Here is a 27,655-nt window from a genome sequence, read left to right on the forward strand (position 1 = left end):
CGAACCACCGACCTTCTGATTAGTGGCTGACCTGCTCTGCCACCTGAGCTACAGCCACTACAAATAATTGAAATGGGTATATATTTGTATTTTGTTAAGTTGCCTAATAATTATGCACAGTAATAGTCACCTGCACACACAGATATCCCCCTAAAATAGCTAAAACTAAAAACTACTTCCAAAAACATTCAGCTTTGATATTGAGTTTTTTGGGTTCATTGAGAACATGGTTGTTGTTCAATAATAAAATTATTCCTCAAAAACACAACTTGCCTAATAATTCTGCACTCTCTGTATAACGGTCTGTCTCTCTGTGTTGGCCCTGCGATAGACCTGTCCACCCCGCCTCTGGACTGCTGGGATAGGCTCCACCCACCAGGCAGAGTGACTACAATACCCCATCAGCCTTTTACGGCTGAGAGCTCATCAAGAATGATAAAAAAATAATAAAATCATGCCCATATACTTCACTGTAAATTTACTATTGTTATCATTTATACACAAATAGTCTTCACAGTCTCCTTTTACATCAACAGTCTTGCTGCCTTACGTTTTTGAGGTTGAGATACCAAAATATGAAAAAAAAATACTATAATACAAAATGCATTGAGAAATATTTCATATTTTATACTTAAATTAGCCATTATTACTTATGTGAGGCAGTATCAGTTTATACTGTAAATAAGCATAAGAGGGTGAACATGCTATGCTTCAACACATCTGTGAATCATTCAGAAAAATGGAAGAAAATGTTGATGAAAGACTGATATTTATTCTGGTTCTTTAAAAAAAGATGATTTTCCTTTAAAAAAGAAAAGAAAACAAACAAAAATAACAACAACAAAAAAACAATGCCCCTAAGAGTAAGAGTAATGGGGGTTACAGCCAATTCAGGGACTCATATCAAAGACTTTAAGCATTGAAAATGTATTCACAGAATTAAAATAACATCTGGTTATAATATTATGAGTAAGGGTGTACAACTGTTTTTAATTTTTATTACTTATATTAAAAACTGAGCTTGAACAAAAATGACTGGACATGGCATTTCAGGATATTTGTGCTTAAAAACCCAAACAAAAGTATAGTTGATTTCTAAGGTAAATTGGGGATTAAGATTGTAAGACACGCTTTTAGAAATAATGTGATAATATATTTTCATACAAAGCACACTCGGTTCTTTTTTGGGCACTCAAATGGCACAGGATACTTGGAAAGACCTGCAACAACAACAATGGGTGTTAGGTGTGACAGAGGTGCACCTTAGACAAACTCAAATTCTGTTAACAGCACACTATGTTGTCAAAATATCACAACAGAGTCCACTGATACTACTACCAAAACTATGTTCATATAATAATATTCTTTGTGAAGAATAAACATAGATGACAGGTCAGAAAGATTGTAGGGAACAAGAAAGCAACAATTAAAAGAGCATGACAAGAAGTGTGAATGTGTCCTTGGAAAAAACCCCAGAAACTTTAAGTTTTACAAATAAATTTATGACTAGTTGTGTTTTTCATACACAAATCCATCTTATCCTAATTCAGATATTGTTTTTAAGAAAACGCACCCTCTGCTGTGGCTCTAATGTATGAAAACCTGTCAAAAACACATATTTGTGTGTGAAAGGTTGAGATGAAAAACTATTATCTCATAATAAAAATCTTAAATCAATGGTCTGGATGACTTGTTACCTTTAAATATTTGTAGGTAAATACAATCACAGTTTTAATTGTAATTTTAGATAAAATACATTGATGTTCCTATTAATTACAGGGGAATTACGCGTTAGTCGTGGGCTATATTATAAAGTGTTGCCATGTTTTTACCTTCTGTGATAAGTAGACTGATTTTACATGTACTGAAATGTGCTATATAATTGTCATTGTCATCTGAATGAACCATAACTAAACTCATGAAATAAAACCATTAAAGTAGATCAAAACATATATGTAGAGTGATGTGAATCTCTTTCAGTTTTTCCTCCAACTTCTCTGCTAGCCTCAAGATTTAAAACATTAAAAGAGACAAATGTCTTACAGAAATAAAAATCCAGAATCACTTTTGACATTCACAAAATCAAAGTCAAATGTCACCAAAGACCAAATAAAAACAACTGAAAAGGATTGAGACCAAATCGGATGTTTTCTTTGTTTTAAACAGCACTTCCTCTGGTAAGACCTGTTTGTGTCCAGGCTTCTGCAGTTTCTACCTGGTCAGCAAATCTGAAACATTAAAAAAAGAGAGCAAAGGTTTGACAATAAACAATAACCAATGAACATAATATAATTTCTACATTTTTAAAATCGTAATATTGCTTGTAAAACTCCTCACACTAAAGAATACTAATGGCTATAATTAGTTTAAATGTTGAATTGCAGATTCCCCTAAAATGGACTCATTGCAGCCTCTGAGCTGATCATCATACTTTGGCTTAAAATAATTGTTAACATTGTTAAGAGCAAAAATTCTTTATTTTTTGTAAAATTTTTAATATTTAATGTAATACCATTGATAACATATTAGGAGTTACCCAGTAAGGGACACTTCATCATCTGGAGTGCCTGGAAGTTCATCATAACGTTTCTTCACCATATCAAGCTCTGTTGAAACATCTGAAAAACAAATTTGAATTTTTGTGAATCAGTAATTTATAAGTTAATTTAAAAAATAGATAAATAGTTACATAGACTAAGTTATCAGGTGCAAGATTGCGAAGATAAAGAGAAAAGGACGGAAGCATTATCAAGCACTTGGAACCGATGTAATTACAGCAAACTGTCCTGTTTACCTGGGAGTGAGCTCCCATCAGTTCTGAATGAAAGTTCAAAGGATTCCTTCATAGTAGTCTCCAGAATCTCAAGGATGTCTCTCTAATTTAAAAAAAAAAATTGTATTCACTTATCACAGATCAAATATTGTATTAAAGTCAAATTAAATTACATTTAGAAATTTCTCAGACTTGATTTAAAACATAAATGGAAACATAACTTTTTGTATAAGTCTATTCCAGTTAAACACAGAAAAAGCCTTCAGGTGAGCTATAACAAAATACGGTCATAATATTCCTTCATAAAACATGGCAAACCCTTAAACTGCGTAACTTCTCCAACATGGTATTTTTTGCCTGCTCAAACATGTCCTTTTTTGAGTGCACATGGTTCTTAATAGTCTCCCTCATGTTGTACAGCATGCCTTCTCCTCTAAATTCTGCAGCCTCTACAATAAGACAGAAAACTCCAATCAGATTTCTCTTGCTCAATAACGATAAATATAAATATGTGTTTTAGTGCCAAGTTGTGAATAATATTATCTCTTACTCTTGTAGCCTTCTTCCATAATGTTCACAATTGTCTCTGTCAGACTGCTGTAGAGTTTTTTCTTCTGTTCCCGGATCATTCTGTTCAGTTTTGCCTTAATTTTTTCTTCCTTAGAGACAAAACATGAAATACAGATGAACGTCGTTTTAAATTACATCAAGCTATAAAACTAATTTTTCATTTTTTCCTTTTACTGTACTTTACTGTTTGAATTGATGTATAGGAAAGTTTCATCTCTTACCTCTGTCTTGAGAAATCTAAGCTGCAGTTCAGTATTTTTGTACTTTTCAATCAGAGAATCAGTGTTAAGAGAAAAAGTCTTGATGACTCCGTTGAATGCTCCACATTCTGAGTCATTTCTAAAACATGTAAACATTGTGGTTATTAATGGCAGAGTTGGCAAGTTTATATTTGAAAATTGTGATATGTTATAAATTACATATCTTGAATAATATTATGTGACTGTTTAGAACTTGTCTTTTCTTACGGGAAGGTCTTTCTGAATTTTTCATCAATGCTGTCAGTCAGGCATGAAGCCAACTTCATGTTAAGGTTAATTAGGGTCCCTTTCCTTGGTTTGTAGACGCCACCATTCTTAACAACACACTTCAGTAGCCTGAGAAAAGTACCACCCTTATTTCCCTAAAGCAAAAAAGAAAACAGAATTATTTAAATACATATTACTGTTAAATATGTAATTTTTTTGTAACTAGATTTAAAATACATACGTGATACAAGAAGTTCTTGAGTTTTTCTCCGTATGAACGTTTGGATTTCTCAACGCCATCATTAAGACATTTTTCAAAGGCCGTAATGGTCTCTTCCATTTCTTTGTTGATATTTGCAAGTTGAAGGATCATGTTTCTCTCAAGTTCTGAACACACCTCACCTTTTTTATCATCCTGAAAAATATTTGAAGGAATAAAACTATATAAAAAAAATACTTATTATTTCTTATAGATCTATAAACTCCACTTGGCTTTAAGTCACTCTACTGTAAGTAAAACAGAACGGCAAAAATACATGAATCAATTGATCACTTAGTAACCTATAAATTAATACATAAAAAAACATAATAAGAAACACAAAGACATTTGAGAAATCCCAACATGTAAGAGTTGGTTTTACTTGACCTTACCACTCCTCCGGAGTTGGCTCCTTGAATCAAAGCAAGAATCCCATAAGCTCCACTCACATAGTTTACTATCTCAGAGTGACAGTCATTGAGCTCTTGCAAAAATCCCTGAAGTTTGGGTATTTCTGTTAAGAAGAAATTTCAGTGCCACAGTTTGAAATTACGTACTATAATTCAAATTAAATAATTCTTCTTTCAGTCAGAGCAAACTAAAACAACATGTGCATCAAGACTTCACCTACCAGTTTCTTCTGGACTTAGATGTTTCCCTTTTAGGAACTCTTTGGAGCTCACTGTGAACACTTTGAAACTGTCGTCAGTGAAGTGTTTCTGCGGAAAAATGATTTAATTTTAAAGCATCTTTGCAACTGTGGAGAGTCTGTATTATTTTCTGTCAGCCTATAAAACTCACATTAATCTTGCTTCGCTTGTTGAATTCTTTCCTTACTCCATCCTTGGCTTGCTGGTTTCTCATTACTATTCCATCATGGATATGAGCTCGTGAACTACAAGAAATGTGCACATCTGTACTGTTACCGTCATCACTATTATCATCACCATCATTAATTTGGGGCAGGCTGGGCGGTTTTGATTTATTCTTGGCCTTTAGGTGAAAATGTGTGAACCAAACTGAGCTTTGCCTGACTTTTGCACACCTGTAACTCTTTGTTAACACATAGATTGTCTTTAAAGACTGGCTGTGGCAATGTTTCTCTGCCTGATGGTGCTGGTACTCCAGTTTGTTGCCTTCTATTTTTAAATGTCTGGTCTGGTTAATATCCTCTCATACTTGCTAACTTGGGTTGTCAGAGCCTCACACCAAAATACTTACCTATTCACTACAGTCTTTCCTTCCAGCCAGTCATTGAGTACTCTCTCCCAAACCACCACCTTAGGGTGGTGCTCTCCACTAAATCACCAGTTCATTGTATACATTTGTTTCATTGGAAATAAACCTATTGAGCTTCAGTTGTGCGAGTCTGCTTTGCGGGTCCAGTCATATATGATTATATGGCTTTATTTGCTTAATGTATTTATTTTGACTGTTTAAAAAAACAAACTCGCAAATATGGGAGTTTGCATGGAAAATGTACTTACAGATCATCTGAATCATCAAGAAGATCAGACTTGGTGCAGATAAAGTGAATTTGCTGACATTCGCCACCATTTCCAATCAGACTACTGACACTTTCCAGGATCTCCCAGGCCTCTTTCTCTGATGCTGCTCGATTAATTTCAGTCACAATCCACACAGTAGAACAATCTCCAACTATCTGAAAGGAGAATAACATGTCTCAGTGCTTCATTGAAGGATAACTGTTTACAGACAACACAGTATAAGCAAAGAGCAGTAAATGTGAATTACCCCTTTCCACATCTGATCTCTGCTCTTGTTACAGTCGCCATTTCCAGGAAAGTCCACAAGTGTGACATGCTGGAGAAGAGACTTGTTTGGCACCCTGACAGTCACACACTTCACTAGTGGCCAAAACCACTTTTTTCCTTCATTGCCTTCTCCTTGTTTTGAATCACTTCTTGTGTACTTGACAAATTGTGCAGAAAGTTCATTAGCCTGCAATAAATAATAAAAGCAGTGCAGTTTAATTTTAATCCTACAGTTTAAGTGCTTTACAAAAACCATTAAAAAGTCTGCGACATAAAAAAAACAACTTAAAGAAATTGGATCACTAAAAAAAGATTTTTTTTAAAAATTATTTTATTTTTTGCTTTTATATTAAACACAGCATGCTTATACAGATTCAACTGAGGACAATTACTACATTTAGCATTTGTGAACTTATAAGGAAAAAAGAAAAAGGAGAAAAAAGAGGAAGAAAAAATTATAACAACATTAACTAAATAAAGAGTAAAATAAAATAAGAAAATTCGCACAGCGTGTGAGGCATGAATTATGATCAGTTAATTAAGAATTCTAGAAATGGCTACCAAATCGTACAAAAACTCGCCAGTTTCCCCTTTCTATCAAATATTATCTGTTCCACCCTGGCCACAGACACCATCTCATTAAACCACCTTTTAAAACACGGGGCCGAAGAAGACCGCCACTGTAAAAGAATAAGTTTCTTTGCAGCCAGCATTGTAATTATCTGTTTTTGTGAAAAGGAAAAAAGATTCGATTGATGCAAATGATCCAATTATAGCCAGTGTACCACAAGTGGTACTTTTTTCCTAAATTGGTTTGAAAACCACGTAAAAATCTGGCTCCAAAAAGCTTTAAAGACAGGGCAATGCCAAAATAGATGTGCAAGGGAACCTTCGTCAATTTTCGATTTAAATGATCAGATTGTGTCATGTACAAGCTTCCCCTTGCGTTATATTGGATCAAGACTGAGGAGAAATTCAGGTCATGTGAAACCCTTTTTAAAACAATCAACCATTTGATAGTTTTGAGTAAGTCTCTAATTATCATTCGACAGACAGAAATAAAGAAAGAAAAAAACTGTTTTTGGTGTTTTGTGTTTTTTGGACTTTTGGATCTATGCTGCATTTTGTTTTCAGAAGTGAGATGTGTTTCCAATTCGTAATCTTTTGTTAATTTGGTCAGTTCCCTTTTGTGTCCAAGATGTCCTAGTTTCACCTGTGTCCCCTTCCCAGCATCCCCAGTGTGTAGACTATCATGGCTGTCTGTTATAGTAGCAATATGAGTTTGTCTTACTGATTCACATCTCAAAATCTTTCGCCTGGATTGGAGAAATTCTGGAATTTCTTTGAAATATTTGTTCTCCATGAGGTTTTCAGAGGACTTTTCTTTCCATTCTTCTCCATAAAGTGCTGACAGCTTTTCAACAGCATCACGATAATCATCATCGCCTTCCTTGTCCTGATCTTCATTATTGTCAAGAAACTGATGAAATGACCACAACTCATCTTTCCACTCCTACAAAAATAGATGACAAGCCATTTATTGGAGGAATGTACCCAGCCTTAAGCTCCAAGAACTGCACTATAACAAATGATTTAGTTTTAAGTACAAATCAAACTTTGAGAATTCATTTTACCTCCTTTGTGATGAACTCAATTTCTGCCTCATACTTTGTGCTACGTGTGTTAGCTTCCACTTTGATCATGACTGAGGTGCAGGCATTGATGCGTCCTGAGGGTAAAAGATTCTTCTCTTCAATGATGGCATTTATCAAAGAGCTCTTTCCAGCCCCAGTTTTACCAATGACACCAACCAGCTCCCTCTTGTCCAAATCACTGATCTTTTTCCTGTTGAACAAGATTTTAAAGATGGGTTAATTGATTCAGTCATGAAAACATTTTTAAGCATGCTTCAAAAGGTTTAAAAGAGAGTTTTGTTATTTTTAATAGTAATCACTACTAGGTATTTCAGTTTTATAGACTCGCTCCACTAATTGTTTACTGTATGTTGTTTTGATCTACACCTTCTTTTTTGTGTCAGCTAAAGTGAAAATGTTTCCTTCAAGAGTTGGTAGATACCGGGAACAGGAAAAAAAATGTAGCTAAGTCACCAAAACTTCCTAAAAATATCAGTCTTTGTTGGTCTTAACTTGGAAAGTTTTAGTTTACTACCGAATCATTCCGTCATCTATAATTGTGCGGCTGTAAGTCAAAAGTATGATGTAAAAATAACTAAACAAAGAACCAACACGTCAAACAGACTGACACAAGAAACTAACTGGTGACTATTGAACCAAAAGGGTTCATGTTCATGATGGCACTGTTGTCTCACACCACCATTTGGTTGGGGGCCTTTTTGTTTTGAGTTTACGTGTTCTCTCTGTGTTTGCCTCTGTTCTCTCCAGGTACTTTGGCTTTCTCCAACAGTCCAAAGACGTGCAGTTAGTGCATTTAGGTTAATAAATTTTAAATCCTCATCAATGTAGTTACTCATTCCTGTGACTGTATCTTGGTGTAACCAGTGTGACTTCCATAAAGTTTGTTTGGACTGAATCATTTTAATTGTTCTGATCATGTGAATATACTGCTTATTTTTGCGTGTGTCAAGACTCTTGAAAAGGGACCATCTTCTCTGTGTGACTCAATTACACATAACTAGGAGTTTTTGAGGATGTTTTACAGATATTTTCTGCATTTTTGGTTTCTTCAAACACAATCTCTCTTTGATCTGTTTGTGAAACTGTCACATGATCAGGAGTGGAACCAGGCCCATACATTACAAAATATGAAAAAACTTAATACTCACTTTAAGAAATCACTGAGTTTGTCTTGGTCATTTAGTCTTTCATGTACAAATGTCATGATGCTTTTCACATCAGACAGTATGATTGATTCTGTGGACAAAGAAAGGAAAAAACTATTTAAAACAAATACCGTATTTTCGCAACTATAAGGCGCACATAAAAAAAGCCTTAGATTTTCTTTAAAAAGTGCGGCGCGCCCTATAGTGCAGTGCGCCCTGTGTGTTGTAAGGAGGACGTAGTAGAGAACACCATGAGAACGCTAGAGGGTGAAGTGTGGGCGTTGATCGTATATACACCGGGACAATTGCACATACCTGTATAAAAGGACAGGTATGTGCATTATGTGGAACATCGTTGTTTTAACAACCCTGAAAATGGCAAAGAGACACGCATATGAAGCACAGTTTAAACTGAAGGCCATCAGCTACGCGGAGGAACATGGAAATCGAGCAGCCGCGAGAGAATTTAAGATTAATGAATCGATGGTTCGCAAGTGGAGGAAGCTGGAAAACAAGCTCCGACAGGTCAAGAAGACGCAGCAGAGTTTCCGCGGACATAAGGCGAGGTGGCTCGAGTTGGAGGAAAGACTCGAGCGTTGGATCATCGAGCAAAGAACGAGCGGGAGAAGCGTTTCGACGGTCACCATTCGACTAAAAGCAGTTTCGCTAGCAGAAGAAATGAAAATTGAACATTTCCGAGGAGGTCCGTCTTGGTGCTTTCGTTTCATGAAACGGTGCCATTTTTCCATCCGGACCAGGACTACGGTAGCGCAGCAACTTCCAGCAGATTATAATGAAAAGCTGGCCATCTTCCGCTCCTACTGCAGCAAACACATCGCCGACAAACACATCCAGCCCAGCCACATCACTAACATGGACGAGGTGCCGCTCACTTTCGACATCCCGGTGAGTCACACTGTGGAGAAGAAGGGGACCAGCACGGTAGCGATACGCACAACGGGGCACGAAAAGTCTTCTTTTACTGTTGTGCTTGGCTGCCATGCTAATGTACAGAAACTGCCACCTATGGTGATTTTTAAGCGAAAGACTTTGCCTAAAGAGAAGTTTCCAGCAGGAATCATCATTAAGGCAAATGAAAAGGGCTGGATGGATGAGGAAATGATGAAAGACTGGCTGAGGGAGGTGTATGTAAGGAGACCAGGTGGTTTTTTCCACGCATCACCATCGCTGTTGATCTGTGACTCTATGCGTGCCCATCTCACAGCCGATGTGAAAAAACAAGTGAAACAAATGAACTGTGAGCTTGCTGTCATTCCGGGAGGCCTGACAAAGGAACTCCAACCGCTGGACATCGGTGTGAACCGGCCGTTCAAAGTAAGGCTGCGAGCGGCCTGGGAGCGATGGATGACCGATGGAGACCACAGTTTCACCAAGAGTGGAAGGCAGCGCCGGGCGAGTTACGCCACAATTTGCGAATGGATTGTAGATGCTTGGGCTAACATGTCTGCTGGCACTGTTGTTCGAGCTTTCGCAAAAGCCGGCATCATTTCCGAGGAGCCGCACGGCACGGAAAGTGACTCTGACAGTGAAAAAAGAAACCTGGCATGTTTGATGGAGATTTAGCGCAGCTGTTCAATTCAGACACAGAGGATGAGGACTTCCATGGGTTTGATTGATGACAATTACCGGTAATAAAAATGTGAGTTCCAAACTCAGTTTTGCTCCCGCTTTATTTTTAAACACGCATAATTGTATGTGCCCTATAATCAGGTGCGCCTTATGTGTGTGTTAAATACAGTAATGGCACACATAACTGAGACTGCGCCTTTTAGTAAGGTGCGTCTTATAGTCGTGAAAATACGGTATTTAGTCTGGCATGTACAAATGTCATGATGCTTTTCACATCAGACAGTATGACTGGTTCTGTTGGCATAAATGTAAAGAACTATTTAGAAGGAATTATAGACTAGAATAACCAGAAAATGTAAATTCTCATGTTTAACAAGAAAGCAAACCTGCGTGAATTAGAGAATATCAGGACCATAATGTGACCACTTACCAATCAACCATAATATACCATGCAACATGTGACTGTTAAATTTTGACAAAAGCCCAAAGAAAAAGTAACTTCTAGCATCAAAGATGTTGGACAAATTGTGCTGCACAAAGGTTTAACCCTTAAACTGTGACACTGTTTAGTAAGAAACCTAAATACCTTCAGATCCTGGCATAGACAGACGTTGTCGCTTAGCTGGTGACTGCAACCTGATGGTGTCACTTTGAAGGTCTGATTTTCTCTTTCCTGATTGGATAAAAACAACAACAAAAAATAAGAACAAAAAAATGGTTTTCTCTCAGCACTTAAAGTTATTCTTAGTAAAGTTATGTAGATTGCAAAAAATATTTGTGCCTTTAAAACACAGAATAATATGAGATGCAATAAATACGATGCATGTGTCTCACCTGTATCACTTGTGGATGGCAAGACCTGAGGATGAATATGAGTTATACAGGAAATTATTACTATTTGCATTGGCATTGCTCTTTAACAAATTTTAAAGGACACTAACATATAAGTTTTACAATCAACAAACTTAAATGCAGTTATTTTTTATTAACCAGCAGACTGATGAAAAATAAATTACAATAACCTTTTTCTTACTAAATATCAGTGATCCGACGAGATAGTTGTTTTACATAATTAAGTCCCAGTCCCAATGGAGCTTTACTTTGTCTCAGGCAGTTGGCTCATATGTCTGAAATTCAGTATAATCCTTACCTGAACCACATCAGCTGCTTCTTCATGCTCCTGTTCACACTGAAGATAAAAAGTGCAAAGCAGTGTTTAATATTAACCTCTTAAACATGTATTAAAATTGTATTTGTCGTATGGACATTCAATCTGAAGGAAAAAAATGTTTTAAACTGACTTGAAAAGAAATGACTGTTTCCTGATTTGAGTTTTGTTCTTCCTGCCACAATCAAAACAACTCAAATTATATTAGTTAAGAATTAATAAAATTACTCTACAAATAATTACTGCCAGTGAGATGCTGTCAAACACCAGTGGGTCGCTGGTGTTCGCTCTCTGCGGTAAACTATCACTTCTTGTTCCAACACACAGTGATGCTTTTATGTAGCTTATCTGCGTAGCCAATTTAATTAAAAACTTATAACTTACGTCAAGGTGTAATCTTCACACACTCTGTGTATTCACTCACAGTATTCACTCACTTTGTCTTCAGGGGTTCACTAGCTTAGCTTGGCCATAGCCAACTCATTAGCAGCATGGCCTTTTCACCTGTCCCTCTTGCACTTTCCTGCTCATTGTGTCAGATGTTTAGTTACTCCTCAGCCTCCTTCAGCAATAATGATACTTGCAAAAAATGTAGCCTATCTGCAGCTCTGGAGGCCAGGATCACAGAATTGTAGACTCTGCTTCGAAACCTTAAAAATCCCATAGTTATCCAGGCCTCTTTAGCCCGTGCAGCTAAGGGTAGCGTAGGTCCCGTTAGCTCCCTCTGGGAGATTGTCCTGAGCAGTAGTGATGTTCGATTCGTGAACGAATCATTCAACACTCGAGAATCACTTTACTGACTCGTGAATCATGATTCACAATCCCAACTGACTCACTGACTCATCCCTGTTGCTGTTAGCAAGCTAATTCCATTAGTAGAAATATATCTAGCTTATAATTAAAATTGTGTGGGGAAAAAACAACAGCCAGTTTCTTAACAAAAGCATTTCTGCTCTGAACTGGAAGAAAAAACCTTGAGTAGAAACCTCACATCAAGAAAATAGCTCCTTGGTTCACTGTAGCATCGCTCAGCTAACATGCTAACAGCACATTTGAGTTACTCACCCCCTCCATTCCTGTGCTGAATCATAGCATAAGCGAATCACTCAGGACTCACTAATCCCATTCCTTGCTGTGCTGAATCGTAGCACTGAATGGTAAAGCTCTGAATGGTTTAGGACCAAAATACATCAGTGACCTCCTGACCCAGTATGAACCTTCCAGATCCCTCAGGTCATCTGGATCCGGTCTTTTATCAGTTCCCAGAGTCAGAACCAGACACGGAGAAGCTGCATTCAGCTTTTCTGCTCCTTATATCTGGAACAAACTCCCAGAAAGCCTCAGATCAGCTGAAACACTCAGTTTATTTAAATCCAGGTTGAAGACTCACCTATTCTCAGCTGCATTTGAATAAAGCACCAAATCCACACTTTTAAGCTTAAATTTCAAAACTTACATTAACTACAGATTTTATCTACTGTTCTGGTTTTATCTGTTTTGATTTTATATACTGTTTTGTTTGTTTGTTTGTTTAAGTGGGTTTAGAGCTCTGGGTAGCTCCCCAGCTGGGTCTAGACTGGGTCTAGAGAGTATTTTAAATTCAGGGAATTTAAAATAGAAAGTAGCTCGTCCACAGAAGGACTGGTAGCTCCCCTTACGATAAGGGTTCAGATCGCGCGAACAGGTGTGAATGAATGTGTGTGTTTAGTTAGTTTGTTTGCTTGTTTTAATCAATTTTAAATCATGCTTTTTATTTGTTTTTGTTTCTAATGTCTCTGTAAAGCACTTTGAATCACCTTGTTGTTGAATTGTGCTATACAAATAAATTTGCCTTGCCTTGCCTACCCAGATAGCAAGGAGACATTGAACAGATGTTGATTTTCCATCTGAACCATCAGAATCGTCAGGATTGAAATGTCAACACAAAACCAATGTTGAAACAACATTGAAATACTGATGAAACCTGACACTGACATTGAAATAACATTGATTCACTGTTGTTCTGTCATCGTTGATTGTTGATCTATTTATAGTTGACAAGGTGACAACAATCACGTTGAAAAATCATCAATTTATGGTTGAGCGGGAAATTAAAGCTGCTACCACTTGGACTATTCCGCAGCACCCCTATCACATTGGTATGTCCCTCCAGGTAACCATTGTCTTGTACAGTAGAGCGGGACATTAGATTTACTCTCAGCGGAATTGACCGGAGAAGGCATCAGTTCATGGACTGCACTGGCCTGCACCACGATTAATATAAGGTAAGAATGAATTACTTTTGTTCTATTCGTTATTTCCATGGTTGCATTTGAATAACAGTAAAAAAAACAAACAAAAAAACTTGTTAATGTAAAGTTTCGGATAAAATGTGGGAGCCCGAAATTGTGTCTACTTTCATCTTACAATCCGGCAACAAATAAATTGCACTGCGAACAAAGTCTATCAACAAAGAAAACATTTTCGTTTCATACTTTTCCATTATATTCCCTTACAAAGCTAGCTTTAACGCTTCGAGGGTTCCTTTGTTCTTGCTGTCGCCTCGGCGCTTGACCCAGACTTTCGCTCTGTAGTTGCTTTTTAGCATAGTACTACAAAAAATTGTAAATCTGTGATATATGATTGATAAACGTAAAGGTAACTGTATAAATGTGTTCAATGACTTTGTTACTTTTAATGATTGGAGAGCACCCGCTTCGATTCGCACTCAATTCAAACTTTACGCTGCACGCTCACCTACCTTGCGTTTGCACCTTTTGTCCACACGTAAACTGAGATTTTTAAAGACGCCTGCCAGGGCGGATATTTTCGAAAACTCCGTTTTAGCATTTACGTGTGGACGAGGAAGACGGAGAAAACGCAGCGTCGAAGGTGTGCGCCTATTTTGATGCCACACTGCGCCAAGTTTTTGTCTCGGTGCCATGAATTCCTACAATGGCAGACTTAGACAAAATACTGTTAATTTTATTATCTTCAGTGTTTAAATGCTTACATATACACACGCAGTTGTATGTTAAAAAAAAAAAGAGTTTGTTTTATCGGGTTTGCTTGTAATTGTTGCCTATATACATTTTAAGCTATTATTTATTATTTAGTTCAATCAATAGATCAAGTTTTGTAGTGACTATGAAATATATTGTAATTATCTGTTTCCTGTTTATCCTAGACAGGGCAAAAAAGGACTCCAAATTTAAAAAAAAGATAAAAATGAAAGACTGGTGCATTGTGCAGTTCAGCACTGGTGGTACAGAAATAGTCCCTAGTTCATGGATAAATGGGGAGAAATTGTCATGGCCTCCATATCTTCCGTGAGACACATTCAGGATCCACGACACAGTAAAGAGGAGAGTTCATCCTGGTGCAACATGGCTCACCTATGCACCAGTCCGACTTCTAATAAGCCATGGTGGGTATCATCTGGATTGGTGTTGTATAAATGTAACAATAACAAGTTTTTCGTGTCCTAATTTATGTCTGGCCATACATTGTGTTTGTACTTCCAGACACATTTCACGAAGCAGAACCCAGTCTTCAGAAATATCTAAGTGAACACTGTGATACGTCTGACCTTCAGTCCGAAGCTGAAACTCAGACCAGTCATAAAAGAAAGCACAAGTAAAACTTTTTTAATTTCACAAACATATCTTTGATTGCTAAGAATTTATGATCTTGTCTTTTATACATATCTGTGGTGCTTCCATACTGCAATATCACCACATAATATAGTCCAAAAAGTGGAAGCTTGTAAACTTTTTATAAATGCAAAGCCGTGTACACTTGTGCACTTCAAAAATTCCTTGTATACTGTACCTTCTTGCACATCTCCGTTTCCTGTGTGTGTTGTTATAAATCAAACTGTAACTTTAGGAAATAATATTCCAAAAGCACATTTGTAATTATTTTTGACCGTTTTCAACTTTTTTTCTTTAGACCAAATCCCCTGTACACATATAGTGACTCAGAGGATGAGCAGCCCACAAAAAAACGGTTTCCCCAGCCCCCTCGAGTGAAAATACCAGGTAATAAAATACTGTCTGGTGTCTTTGTACATATCTGTGTGTGACACAAGGAAACTTTTGACAAGTTGTCTGTATTCTTAAATACTTAAAAAAAAATTATCTTTTTCTGTCAGACCTGACGAGAGCTGTTAACGAACTCCGTGAGGAGGTCAGAGCCATCCGCAATACCGGCTGCAATGAATCGGTAGATGCTGGGGTACTGCCTCTGGATTTGCCCTTGCACAACATTGAGGAGCTAAACAATGCAGAGGCAGCTCTTCAATCACAAGAGGCAAACAAGGCAATGGTAAGTATATAAAGGTTATGTACACTTTGTAACTATAAAGTGTAATAGCTGTCAGATGTGATTTAAATACATAACAACGGCCTGTTGATTAAACACACAAGCACTTGCATACACATTAAAGACATGAGACACGCTAATTCCATCTCTTAAAATGTGTCTATAGGTGAGACGCTTTGCCTTGATTGGAGGGACCACACTGGAGGTGCGAGTACGCCGTGTAATGGCTTATGCCATTACAAACGAGCTGGCCTCGGTACTAAACTGGGCAGGGAAAAAAACCAAGGACCAGACAAAGCAAAAAAGGGCATTTAAAGATACAGCGCTCTGCAAATGCATATTTGGTAAGTTTTACCGTTTTTTTGCTATATTACTTTGTCCTTCTTAATAACAAGACTTTCATGTCCGGTTAATCTGGAGATGGAGTCTTTGGTCTTTGGCTCGGGTTGTAGTTTGTACAGCCCGAGGACCCCATGTTTATTTTGTTTTAAAGACAGTTAACAAGAGCTTATTCATGTGCTCTAATTCACTTTTTGTGTGTGTGTGTGTGTGTGTGTGTGTGTGTGTGTGTGTGTGTGTGTGTGTGTGTATTTTTGTCCTAGATGGCCTGACGCAGCAGTTAGGGGCAAACTCTATGTCCGAGTTTGTCTTTGCACAAGCAGTGCAGAAATGGCTCCGATACGCCCCAGATCGTTTGGGTGGTGCAGGACGCACATCATGCATCCCCATCCCAGAGTAAAAAATTACAAACTTCTGTGAAACATATAAATGTAAATAGGAAACTGTCTTTTAATAAAGTATTTAGCAAACAAAACATGCCTATTGACCTTTTTTTGTTTAGTTTTTTCTCTGTTACATCACATGCAATGCTTTCTTATTTTAGGATATTAATATTGACATTATACATTGTGAGACATTTGTTTTTTTTGTTTTTTTTAAAGGGTGTCCAATTTGAGGAATAAGTACAATTATGTGTTTAGGTGGTTTAAGTATTGATGGAAACATGCAGTAGTTTAGTGTTGGTTAAAATACCTATAAAGACAGGTACTCCAGCCTCAAATAAAGGCACAGTCTTGTTCATAGCCTCACTGTTGTTAGTTTCTTCCCAATTTAGGTTCCTGTTTAGTTGTTGACCCTGTTCACTTCTCGTTTAGTTTAGTTCATGTACTCCAGCCTCAAATAAAGGCTCGCCTTTTGTTTAAAGTTAATTTGGTCTGCTTATCTGTGTCCGCACCTGGGTCCTCCAAACACTCTCCACACGGTCAGCCACTGCGAACCATTACAACTTGTGCATGGGATTTTAAGATTTACAATTTATATTTAAGTTATGAAATATGATTCATTAAACATGTTTGTGGTTGTTACAGCATAAAATATAACTTTTTCTACTCAGATTTTATGTTTTTTTGTTTGATTTTAGATCAGTTGTGTTAATAGAGTATGTCAAAATTAAAACATAACTGTAAATTCAGACATGTGAGGCTGTACTGAAAAGAATGACACCAAACAAGGCAAAGTAAATAGTTTTTAATGGTGATATGTAGAGGTCAAATTAAAAGTAGTCAAAAATGGTCAATTATACCCGGGACCCCAGAAGGTTAATGATAGGTTTTGTATTGTTGATTGTCATTTATGCTTAGAAACATTTACTCATATATGCTTAGAAGTGTATAATCATTTGTAGATTGAAAGAATGTTTCATCTTAAAGGAGGTCTGTATTAACTGTGTAGAAGGAAGTGCATTCATTCCTCTAGAGTGTATCCTTGGTATAAATCACATACTCCCTAGGAGAGTTTATCTTTTCTTGTTGATTTATGGTATAGCAAGCACACGTATATCTGTTTAAGTATAAGAGCCTTTTGTTAGATGGACTCAGACACCTGGCACCAGCTTTAGGGAGTCTTCACAGGGTCACATCTTGACCTCACACAGATCTCTCACACACACCCATATACACACACACACCCACATACACACACACACACACACCCACATACACACACACACACACACACACACACATACACAGGCAAGGTACTCTTTGTGTGAATGTAGACGTCATATGTTAATGAACCTATGCATATTCATGTAACCTCAATAAAAGAACAGTGGTACGGGAGAACGGACGAGAGCAACCGGGTCAGGCGAGGGAACGGCGCCTCTTCGGTCTCTCCCGTGCACGAGAAACATGAAGAACTTTGCCTACTTCGTGTCTTGCTTTGCGGTGTAATTATATTGTCTTCAACACGATAGGACTTTCATGAATTTCCCCCATGCACATTAGTGGTGTGAGATACTGCTGGATTTGGTATTCCTTTTATACTAAGTAAATAAAGGCCCAGTATCAACGATTCTGATACAGATACTGATTCTTTTTAATAATTATGGTGGATGGTGGATCAAACTGCTAAATCAGAATGAATTTTCATGACCTGTAAGTGTTTGGGGGATTTTCTTTTCTTTGGATTATTAATTAAACCCAAGGACAGAAAACATATAATGAGAAGTCTGTATCACATCTACTTGTAGTTTAAATATAGTAACTGCACAGTATCCCTTTTACAGTTAACACAAAGGGGTTATGATATATTCGGGATATTTGTTTCAATTACAATAAATGTTATTGTGACACTTGAAAGCAGCAGCACTTAGATAGAGGTTGCCCTTAGGTTGCCTCTTTGATGATTCTAGGAGTAACAAAGAAACAGAAACCAGTATCCCAAAAAGTTAATTCTGTTCATCTGGACTGTTTTCAGTGGGAGAAACGTTTCATCGCTCATCCAAGTGACTTCTTCAGTCTCAGCTAACTGCAGGTTTCCCCAACCTTATAAACATTTGCACTTTATATAGTTGGGAAAACTTGGGATTTACTTACCTGGATGATTGAGCATGTATCAAGACAGAAACTAATATCAATCTCATTATGCTCCTATTTATCAATATCAAAACAAACTTTGGCATCTATGTTTTGGTTTGATCCGCCCACCACCAGGGCCATGCAGAGCTGTTTAAAGGGGCGGGTGCTCAAAGTTAAAAACAGGCACATAGAGCCAGGCTGAACAACAACACACATTCTTTAAGAATCTAATACAGAATCGCATCATACTATATCACTGTTTTACCTGATGGGGTACAATGTTGCTGTTGAGGAGTTTCTGCTGATCCTGCTCCTGATAGTGCAGGAGGAACGGGCTGTGTTGACTAAAGAATACACCTACTTACTGGCTTTTGTTGCACCAGTCTCCTACAGCTCTGCACCGCTCAGACGGCAAAGAATGCGCGTGCTCTTTGCGAGTTCATTCTCGGTTCGTAACCAGCGTGCTCTGCCATCAAGGGCGATCATTGGTTAATGGTAGTCATGTGACTGATGGAAACCACATCCTGTTACTTAGCAAAACTATGATTAATAGTTAAATATTATTGTTGAGGGGAACAGACAGGACTGTACAGACTCCACACGCACACAAAAATAAACAAAAAATAGTAATAAAAATAAAAAATAAATAAAAATTATACTCAAGAAAAGGGCACTTGGGGCACCCATCAGGAAAGGGGCAGGTGCTCAAGCCCCCCCCCCCCCCCTCGCACGTGCCTGCCCACCACTAATACACACATCTAACCTTCACCAACTCCTCCAACAATGAGTAGTCTGCATGCAACCCCAATTCCCTGTCATACATGGCAGCTTACCAGAATCCCTCCTCGACCAGAGTTGGGTGTAGACATCCTGGTAACACTGTACACCTGCTGCACCTCCATGGCGTCCTCCTGGCATTCCTGTTGAAAATGTCCCAGGTCCCCACACTGCTCACGCACCTGTCCCTGTGTCTGTGCAGCCACCAATGAGCCAGGTACAGCGCCTGTCGCTGCCAGGACCTGGGGATAGAGAGCAGAGAGGAAATGGTTGTTGGAGCGTAGCCAGTGGTCCTCAATGGTCAGTGTCGCTGGCACAGGCACGGAAAGTTTGCTCCTTGGGGCCAGTAGGGTACCAAAAAGTGATCATCTGCCAAAAAGGGGTTTCCAGCATTTGCCAAAAAGTTTACTGCAGGAATTTAAGCTGTTATAAATTACTTGTTGACTTAAAATCTGTCAAAAATATCGCTCATGACGAATATCAAGTAACTTCAAATCAGGGTAAAACGTAATTGACAATAACAATGTTTTTTTCAAGAGAGAGCTAGCCAAGAGGGCATCAGAAATAACAAATATAACATCACAGTTCTATAATCAAAAAGAACTGGATTGATGACAATATGGGTACAAATACGCATAAAGTCATAAAGATACTTGGAAGACAGATCATTTCTTTATTTTATATACAACCCTTCCATAAACCCTGTTGACTAAAGTGTATTTACTAACATAAGTAAAGATATTAGACTTAAAAAACCAAAACATCAAAAATCACTCTTTTGCAGATGCTCACCTCCCCTGGCTGCGATCTTCTGGGGTTTTCCGTCCGCGCCGCCAGGTGTTCTTCAGCCAGCCTCACTGCCGCCTGCAGATTGGGTGGCTTGCGACACTTGACCCAGTCCGCCATTTCCCTTGGGAGCCCCTCCACAAACTGCTCCAGAACGACAGCCTCCAGCAGCTGCGCCTCCCCACTGCCAGGATGCAGCCACCTCCCCGCGTCGTACAGGAGCTGCTGGGCAAAAGCCGAAGGCCCTTCTTGTGGTCCCATGCGGCAACCACGGAAGCGGCGACGATGGTCTTCTGGAGAGAGTTCCAGGTGGAGCGGATTCGCAGCGGCCCCAGACTGAGGCAAAAGGTTTAGTAGCATCTGCGTCTGCCGCTGGTGCAGTACTGCCTGCTGCTGCTGCAGTACTGCCTGCTGCTGCTGCACGTCCGCCATGTCGGCCAACATTTGAGCCAGTGCGCGACCTTGCTGTAGATTCTGTGGGTTTGACATGTCGTAGCGGCAAGCTGGGCACCACTGTATCACTCTGTTACTGATCTCTGTTATGACACACACAAGGAGACAGTTCTGCGTCACGTTTCACTAATAGTTTTTATTTAGTTCACAACTCGAAGCCACTCGTTTCACACCGTGGCAGGCATCAGCTCTTTCTCCCAGCCTCCCCTGCTGCTGTCACCTGAACTTGCTCTACCCCTCACCTGATGCTAAACCACAACCTGCCACAAAATGATATGTTGAAATTTAATGTAATTAGCGCACCATAAAAGTTCTAAAACAAACTCACCTATATGTATTAACGTAAGTGACACTTTTCAGATGAAAGATAAGAAATAACAAATTAATTTCACTCTGGGTCCAGCCAGGCATGGACTGGGACAAAAAATCAGCCCGGGCATTTTGACTAGAGACCGGCCCACCAGGTTATATAGGAAAAACCATAAAGCCTTTGAATGAAAACAAACACTGTTGTCACTGTGATGTACACTGTCTTGTTGGTATATATGTATCAATCTAATAAACTTAAACCTACACCATCCTCCCTATTCTGGTATTCGAAACAGTACTTAATGGAAATATTAAGCAACCTAACTAATAGGGTTGACAAATCCTACCCCCACCCCCCAAAAAAAACAAAAAACAAAAATAGGGAACCACCCCCCACCCTCCGCCTCGTGATGCTTAATTGACATAATCGTCTTTAATTTAATGCACATGTAAAAACAAATGCACAGAAATCAATTATTAACACACTACAATAATGAAATAATAATTTCTTCAACATAATTGTAGACTGCACAGATGATACCTTCAGAAAGGAAAAACTACCATAGCTTAGAGTATATGTTAGACTTAATAATTACTAGATACAATAATGGATTTTTATACATTTTACATCAAATGAAAACTTTGTTTGTAAGATTCAGATAATTATTTATTAAAAACCAGACATTTTAAATGAGAATTTCCCGGTTAATGCCCTACCTGGCCCCCCGGCAAAACTTAGCTAGATCCGCCCCTGCACAGTTACCAGCTGTCAGCTACATAAAAAAGGATCCTGGTGTTATTTGTCTCTCAGAAACAGTTCATAACTTCCCTTCAACTCATTCATGTCACCTAAAAGGTAAACCTGTTTCTCCATCACCTGTTCAGCTCTGATGATTCAGTAAGGACATTTCCTGGTTTCATCTTCATGTTTCCCTCTCACCACATATCCAAACTGATATCATGACCAGCAGCTTTTACAGCTGTGTTTGCAGCAAACATCAGCTGATACTAGAAAGTAATATTGAATCAATTCTAACAACAGCTGATCAAGCTTAAACTTGCTGCTATTGTTTAGTTCAACATCCGCTGGTTTCCTCTTTCTGGCACAAAGTGGGCAAGCGAGAGAGACGGGACAGAAAAGACGATCAGCTGATCATTGATCAGTTTCATGACTGAAGTGCCAAACAGGAGAGGGAGAGAGAGAAGGAGAGAAGAAGAGGCAGCTGTGCAGCATAAAGACGCAGAATAACTCCAGCTTTCTGTCTTTTTTTTATTCTAGCTGAAGTACGGGACAAATCGTGTTCCTTTTCACCTCAGTACCATTTTCTTATATTTGTCTGCAATAAGACTGCTTTCGGAGCCATTGCCCAAGCAAGGGGGAGGGTGCATCCAACCTCCTCGGCTGTAATTGGTCCAGCCCAGAGTTTATCATGACACTTTGGCCAATCCATGAACTTTCATTGTTTATACCGTTACAGAACAAAACAAAACAAACAAACAAAAAAACCATCTGCCCACCAAAAAACGAAAAATCACCGCCTACTGGGCAAATGCCCGGTATGCCCAATGGCCAGTCCAGCTATGGTCAGAAACAAAGTAAAACCTGATCTGCCGATCAGGGAATGAGAAAAGCAGGAAGGGCTGACGAGAGTGGCTGGATGTTTGTCAAATGTAGAAACTGTCTTGGTTCATTGTTGTCTGTATGTCAAAGTTCAAATGAGTTAAAGGGGTCAAGTAGAAAAAGAAAAAAAAACAAAAAAACTTTGCAAAAATGAATAATAATAAATTAAATAAAAATAACAAAGAAGAAAAAGTTACATCACTTACAACAGCAACAATGAGTTTGGTGACAAACAGAGGTGCTGTTTCAACTTATTCAGATTATTCTCATGTACTATTTCATCAGAAACACACATTGTAAACAAAACAGCACAACAGGATCTGACTATCCTTCTTCCTTCTTCTTCTGACAATAAGAGAAGTAAATAAAAAAAATGCAGGGAGGCACACACTGGAACAGGGTGAAAAGAAAAATCTAGCTAAAAGCAAAAGACCAAAAACAAAACTGAGACTCTGTTTTTGCAAAAAGGTGTAGTTGACTGTTTGGCAAAAGGCAAGTGAAAGTGGATCTCTACATATAACACAACGCTAAACCTAGACAGAGTAAAGTGGGTGTGCAGGGAAAAGCAGAACTCAGAAAACAAAAAAGGGGCTGGGGGAGATGAAGAAGTGGTGTTGATGCATGACTATCCTTCTTCCAGAGCTGTTTAGATAGATAGGCATAGTCAAAAGATGCTTATATTTAACTCTGTGACGATTAAACACATAAAATATGTAATAAAATAGCCTTGTCCAGATAACAGAAAAATAACTGCTATGGAAAGTCACACGTAAAGCAAGGTCAGGAAGCCTGCTGGAGGCAAAAAGTGTCATGTTCTTAATGAAAGAGTACGACAATAAGACTCACTTTCAGTTTCTGATAAAAAGGAAATGAAACTGAACTAAAGATTAAATCCTGCCATCTTTCCATTTACAGGTTTTCATACACAAATCTCCCTAATGCAAAACTTCCCAAAACCTAAATGCATTCACCAAATTGTTTCTGGTTTTCTTTATTACCAGTGTTGGGGAGTAACGGAATACATGTACCGACGTTACGTATTTTAAATGTTATACCTCTGAAAACAGTCGTTTATTGCAATGAAAGTCAACATAAACATTTCACATTCTGTACTGCTCAATGTCACAGAGTGGAAGGAAAAGATAAATAATAAACCAAAATAATAAAGCGCTAACTGTGTATATATATATATATATATATATATATATATATATATATATATACTGTCATGATCCTGGGCCATGTTGGCCCAGTATTCTTAGTTCTCATGTGTCTTTGTATTCAGTTCCCTGTTTAGGCTCCGTTTCCTGAGTTGCCCTGTTGTGGTGTTCCCTGAGTGCTTTCCCTTTGTGACTCTCACCTCCTGTGTGCCCCTCTGTGTATTCATGAGCCCTCGTCCCCTTTCGTGTTTATTCCGTGTCTCCCCTGCCCGTTATGTTGGTGTTCTACTCGTGCTCTCTCTCCTCCTGTCTGAACCTCTGTACTTCCTGTTTCACCTCGCCCGTCTCCCGTCAGTGTTGTGTTCACTCCTGCCATGTCTCGTGATTATTATCAGTGTCACCTGTGTTCCCCATGTGCTCCCACTCCGCTCGTTAACCCTTGGTGTATTTATGTCTGCGTCTCCCTCAGTTCTGTGTCGCGTTCTGCCTCATGTTGTGTGGATCTTCCTGTGTCTTCCTGCGAGTGTTAGTTTACTTTTTCCCAGTTAGTTCTGTATTTCCTGTATTCTGCCGTGCCAGCATTAAAGCTGTGTTCTTTAAGTTTATCCCCGTGTCTGTGAGTCTGCATCTTGGGTCCTTCTCCTGCCTGCCACACAACGAATCATGACATATATATATATATATATATATATATATATATATATATATATATTATATATACACTCAACAAAAATATAAACGCAACACCTTTGTTACTGCTCCCATTCCCCATGGGATGGACGTAGAGACGTAAAATTCATTCCAGATACACAATATAACCATCCCTCCCAAACAGTGGTCACAAATCAGTCCAAATGTGTGGTAGTGGGCACATCTGCCATATTGAGATAATCCATCCCACCTCACAGGTGTGCCACATCAGGATGCTGATCTGACATCATGAGTAGTGCACAGGTGTACCTCAGACTGCCCACAACAAAACGCCACCCTGGAATGTGCAGTTTTGTCTCACAGCAAAATGCCACAGATGCCACAAGCAATGAGCGAGCGTGCAATTGGCATGCTGACAGCAGGAATGTCAACCAGATCTGTCGCCCGTGCATTGAATGTTCATTTCTCAACCGTAAGCCGTCTCCACAGGCGTTTCAGAGAATATGGCAGGACATCCAACCGGCCTCACAACCGCAGACCTCGTGTAACCACACCAGCCCAGGACCTCCACATCCAGCAGGTTCACCTCCAAGATCGTCTGAGACCAGCCACCCAGACAGCTGCTGGAACAATTGGTTTGCACAACCAAACAATTTCTGCACAAACTGTCAGAAACCGTCTCAGGGACGCTCAACTGCATGCCCGTGGTCCTCATCGGGGTCTTGACCTGACTCCAGCTCGTCGCCGTAACAGACTTGTGTGGGCAAATGCTCACATTCGATGGCGTCTGGCACGTTGGAGAGGTGTGCGCTTCACGGATGAATCATGGTTCAAATTGTTCAGGGCAGATGGCAGCTGAGAATGTCCCAGTTCTTGCATGGCCAGCATACTCACCGGACATGTCACCCATTGAGCATGTTCGGGATGTTCTTGACCGGCGTATACGACAGCGTGTACCAGTTCCCACGAATATCCAACAACCTCGCACAGCCATTGAAGTGGAGTGGACCAACATTCCACAGGCCACAATTGACAATCTGATAGACTCCATGCGACGATGTGTTGCACTGCATGAGGCAAATGGTGGTCACACCAGATACTGACCGGTTCTGGGTCCCCAGACCCCCAATAGCGTTATATATGTGTATACACACATATATACATATATACACTCAACAAAAATATAAACGCAACACCTTTGTTACTGCTCCCATTCCCCATGGGATGGACGTAGAGACCTAAAATTCATTCCAGATACACAATATAACCATCCCTCCCAAACAGTGGTCACAAATCAGTCCAAATGTGTGGTAGTGGGCACATCTGCCATATTGAGATAATCCATCCCACCTCACAGGTGTGCCACATCAGGATGCTGATCTGACATCATGAGTAGTGCACAGGTGTACCTCAGACTGCCCACAACAAAAGGCCACCCTGGAATGTGCAGTTTTGTCTCACAGCAAAATGCCACAGATGCCACAAGCAATGAGGGAGCGTGCAATTGGCATGCTGACAGCAGGAATGTCAACCAGATCTGTCGCCCGTGCATTGAATGTCCATTTCTCAACCATAAGCCGTCTCCACAGGTGTTTCAGAGAATATGGCAGCACATCCAACCGGCCTCACAACCGCAGACCTCGTGTAACCACACCAGCCCAGGACCTCCACATCCAGCAGGTTCACCTCCAAGATCGTCTGAGACCAGCCACCCAGACAGCTGCTGGAACAATTGGTTTGCACAACCAAACAATTTCTGCACAAACTGTCAGAAACCGTCTCAGGGACGCTCAACTGCATGCCCGTGGTCCTCATCGGGGTCTTGACCTGACTCCAGCTCGTCGCCGTAACAGACTTGTGTGGGCAAATGCTCACATTCGATGGCGTCTGGCACGTTGGAGAGGTGTGCGCTTCACGGATGAATCATGGTTCACATTGTTCAGGGCAGATGGCAGCTGAGAATGTCCCAGTTCTTGCATGGCCAGCATACTCACCGGACATGTCACCCATTGAGCATGTTCGGGATGTGCTTGACCGGCGTATACGACAGCGTGTACCAGTTCCCACGAATATCCAACAACCTCGCACAGCCATTGAAGTGGAGTGGACCAACATTCCACAGGCCACAATTGACAATCTGATAGACTCCATGCGACGATGTGTTGCACTGCATGAGGCAAATGGTGGTCACACCAGATACTGACCGGTTCTGGGTCCCCAGACCCCCAATAGCGCAAAAAACTGCACATTCCAGGGTGGCCTTTTGTTGTGGGCAGTCTGAGGTACACCTGTGCACTATTCATGATGTCAGATCAGCATCCTGATGTGGCACACCTGTGAGGTGGGATGGATTATCTCAATATGGCAGATGTGCCCACTACCACACATTTGGACTGATTTGTGACCACTGTTTGGGAGGGATGGTTATATTGTGTATCTGGAATGAATTTTAGGTCTCTACGTCCATCCCATGGGGAATGGGAGCAGTAACAAAGGTGTTGCGTTTATATTTTTGTTGAGTGTATATATGTATATATGTGTGTATACACATATATAGCACTATTGGGGGTCTGGGGACCCAGAACCGGTCAGTATCTGGTGTGACCACCATTTGCCTCATGCAGTGCAACACATCGTCGCATGGAGTCTATCAGATTGTCAATTGTGGCCTGTGGAATGTTGGTCCACTCCACTTCAATGGCTGTGCGAGGTTGTTGGATATTCGTGGGAACTGGTACACGCTGTCGTATATTTTTGTTGAGTGTATATATATATATATATATACACACACACACACATACATATATATATATATATATATATATATATATATATACATACATATATACATATATACACACACATATATATATCTGAGCACGTTTCCTCACAAAATGGATGATGATAGCCACCTTTCTAGCTTCTGTCGTTTGCTTAACGGCCATTATATAGTACAAAACTGAGGCTTAAAATTACTTTGTCTGTCTACTAAAAAAAACTATAATAAAATGCTTCAAGTTTGTTAGGATAAATTGAAATATTTAACCAGACAGTGCTGCTTTACAGATTTGACATTTGTGACCAACTTTAATGCATATAAAATCAGAGACACTGATATTAAATTCAGATTAAAAATTCAAACTGCTCACCTTTTGTTGAAAGTAATGCTGGAAAAGGCTGCTGAGGGAGATGTGAAGTAAGCAGTGGGACACAAACAGGACACATTAATTATTATTATTTAAGTCATCCTTTGCTTTGCTCCTGCTAAATAGCTTTGATAAAATATCCTGCATTCAGAAAGTCTAAAGTAAAGAGCACAGAAAAAGTGGTTGTATG

The 27,655-nt window shown here is 39.4% G+C and overlaps 2 protein-coding genes and 1 long non-coding RNA gene across 5 annotated transcripts in view; 1 reads left to right on the plus strand and 2 right to left on the minus strand.

The window, feature by feature from the left end:
- Positions 1 to 27,655, minus strand: part of LOC146711373 (uncharacterized) — a 72,420-nt gene that overhangs the window by 20,248 nt on the left and 24,517 nt on the right. The gene's annotated exons all lie outside the window — the stretch shown is intronic.
- On the minus strand, positions 751 to 27,611 carry LOC146711374 (nuclear GTPase SLIP-GC-like). 3 transcript variants are annotated; one of them, XM_085454212.1, is made up of 22 exons: positions 27,469 to 27,611; positions 20,357 to 20,661; positions 11,536 to 11,577; positions 11,385 to 11,423; positions 11,069 to 11,093; positions 10,821 to 10,907; positions 8,648 to 8,735; positions 7,479 to 7,689; positions 7,136 to 7,357; positions 5,825 to 6,031; positions 5,557 to 5,732; positions 4,871 to 4,964; positions 4,701 to 4,788; positions 4,462 to 4,583; positions 4,052 to 4,225; positions 3,811 to 3,965; positions 3,565 to 3,682; positions 3,324 to 3,432; positions 3,092 to 3,222; positions 2,795 to 2,876; positions 2,537 to 2,618; positions 751 to 2,228 (listed from the first exon to the last, which is right to left on the minus strand). In XM_085454212.1, the coding sequence occupies exons 1-22, from the start codon at positions 27,542 to 27,544 to the stop codon at positions 2,159 to 2,161; spliced, it is 2,703 nt and encodes a 900-aa protein (XP_085310338.1). In that variant the 5' UTR covers positions 27,545 to 27,611; the 3' UTR covers positions 751 to 2,158. The 3 variants fall into 3 exon arrangements, with proteins under 3 accessions (XP_085310338.1, XP_085310336.1, XP_085310337.1); XM_085454210.1 differs by lacking the exons at positions 11,536 to 11,577; positions 20,357 to 20,661; positions 27,469 to 27,611 and adding an exon at positions 12,468 to 12,658; XM_085454211.1 differs by lacking the exons at positions 11,536 to 11,577; positions 20,357 to 20,661; positions 27,469 to 27,611 and adding an exon at positions 12,468 to 12,658 and having other exon boundaries at positions 2,164 to 2,228; positions 2,513 to 2,618.
- Positions 14,451 to 15,810, plus strand: LOC146711375 (uncharacterized). The gene is made up of 4 exons (XR_014920150.1): positions 14,451 to 14,808; positions 14,906 to 15,017; positions 15,333 to 15,421; positions 15,535 to 15,810. It is a non-coding gene; the product is annotated as an uncharacterized LOC146711375 (long non-coding RNA).

This window comes from Copadichromis virginalis, linkage group LG4 (genome assembly GCF_057382275.1).
Source record: "Copadichromis virginalis isolate Kocher_CV1m ecotype Utaka linkage group LG4, C_Virginalis_male_GT1.1, whole genome shotgun sequence".
NCBI classification, from domain to species: domain Eukaryota; kingdom Metazoa; phylum Chordata; class Actinopteri; order Cichliformes; family Cichlidae; genus Copadichromis; species Copadichromis virginalis.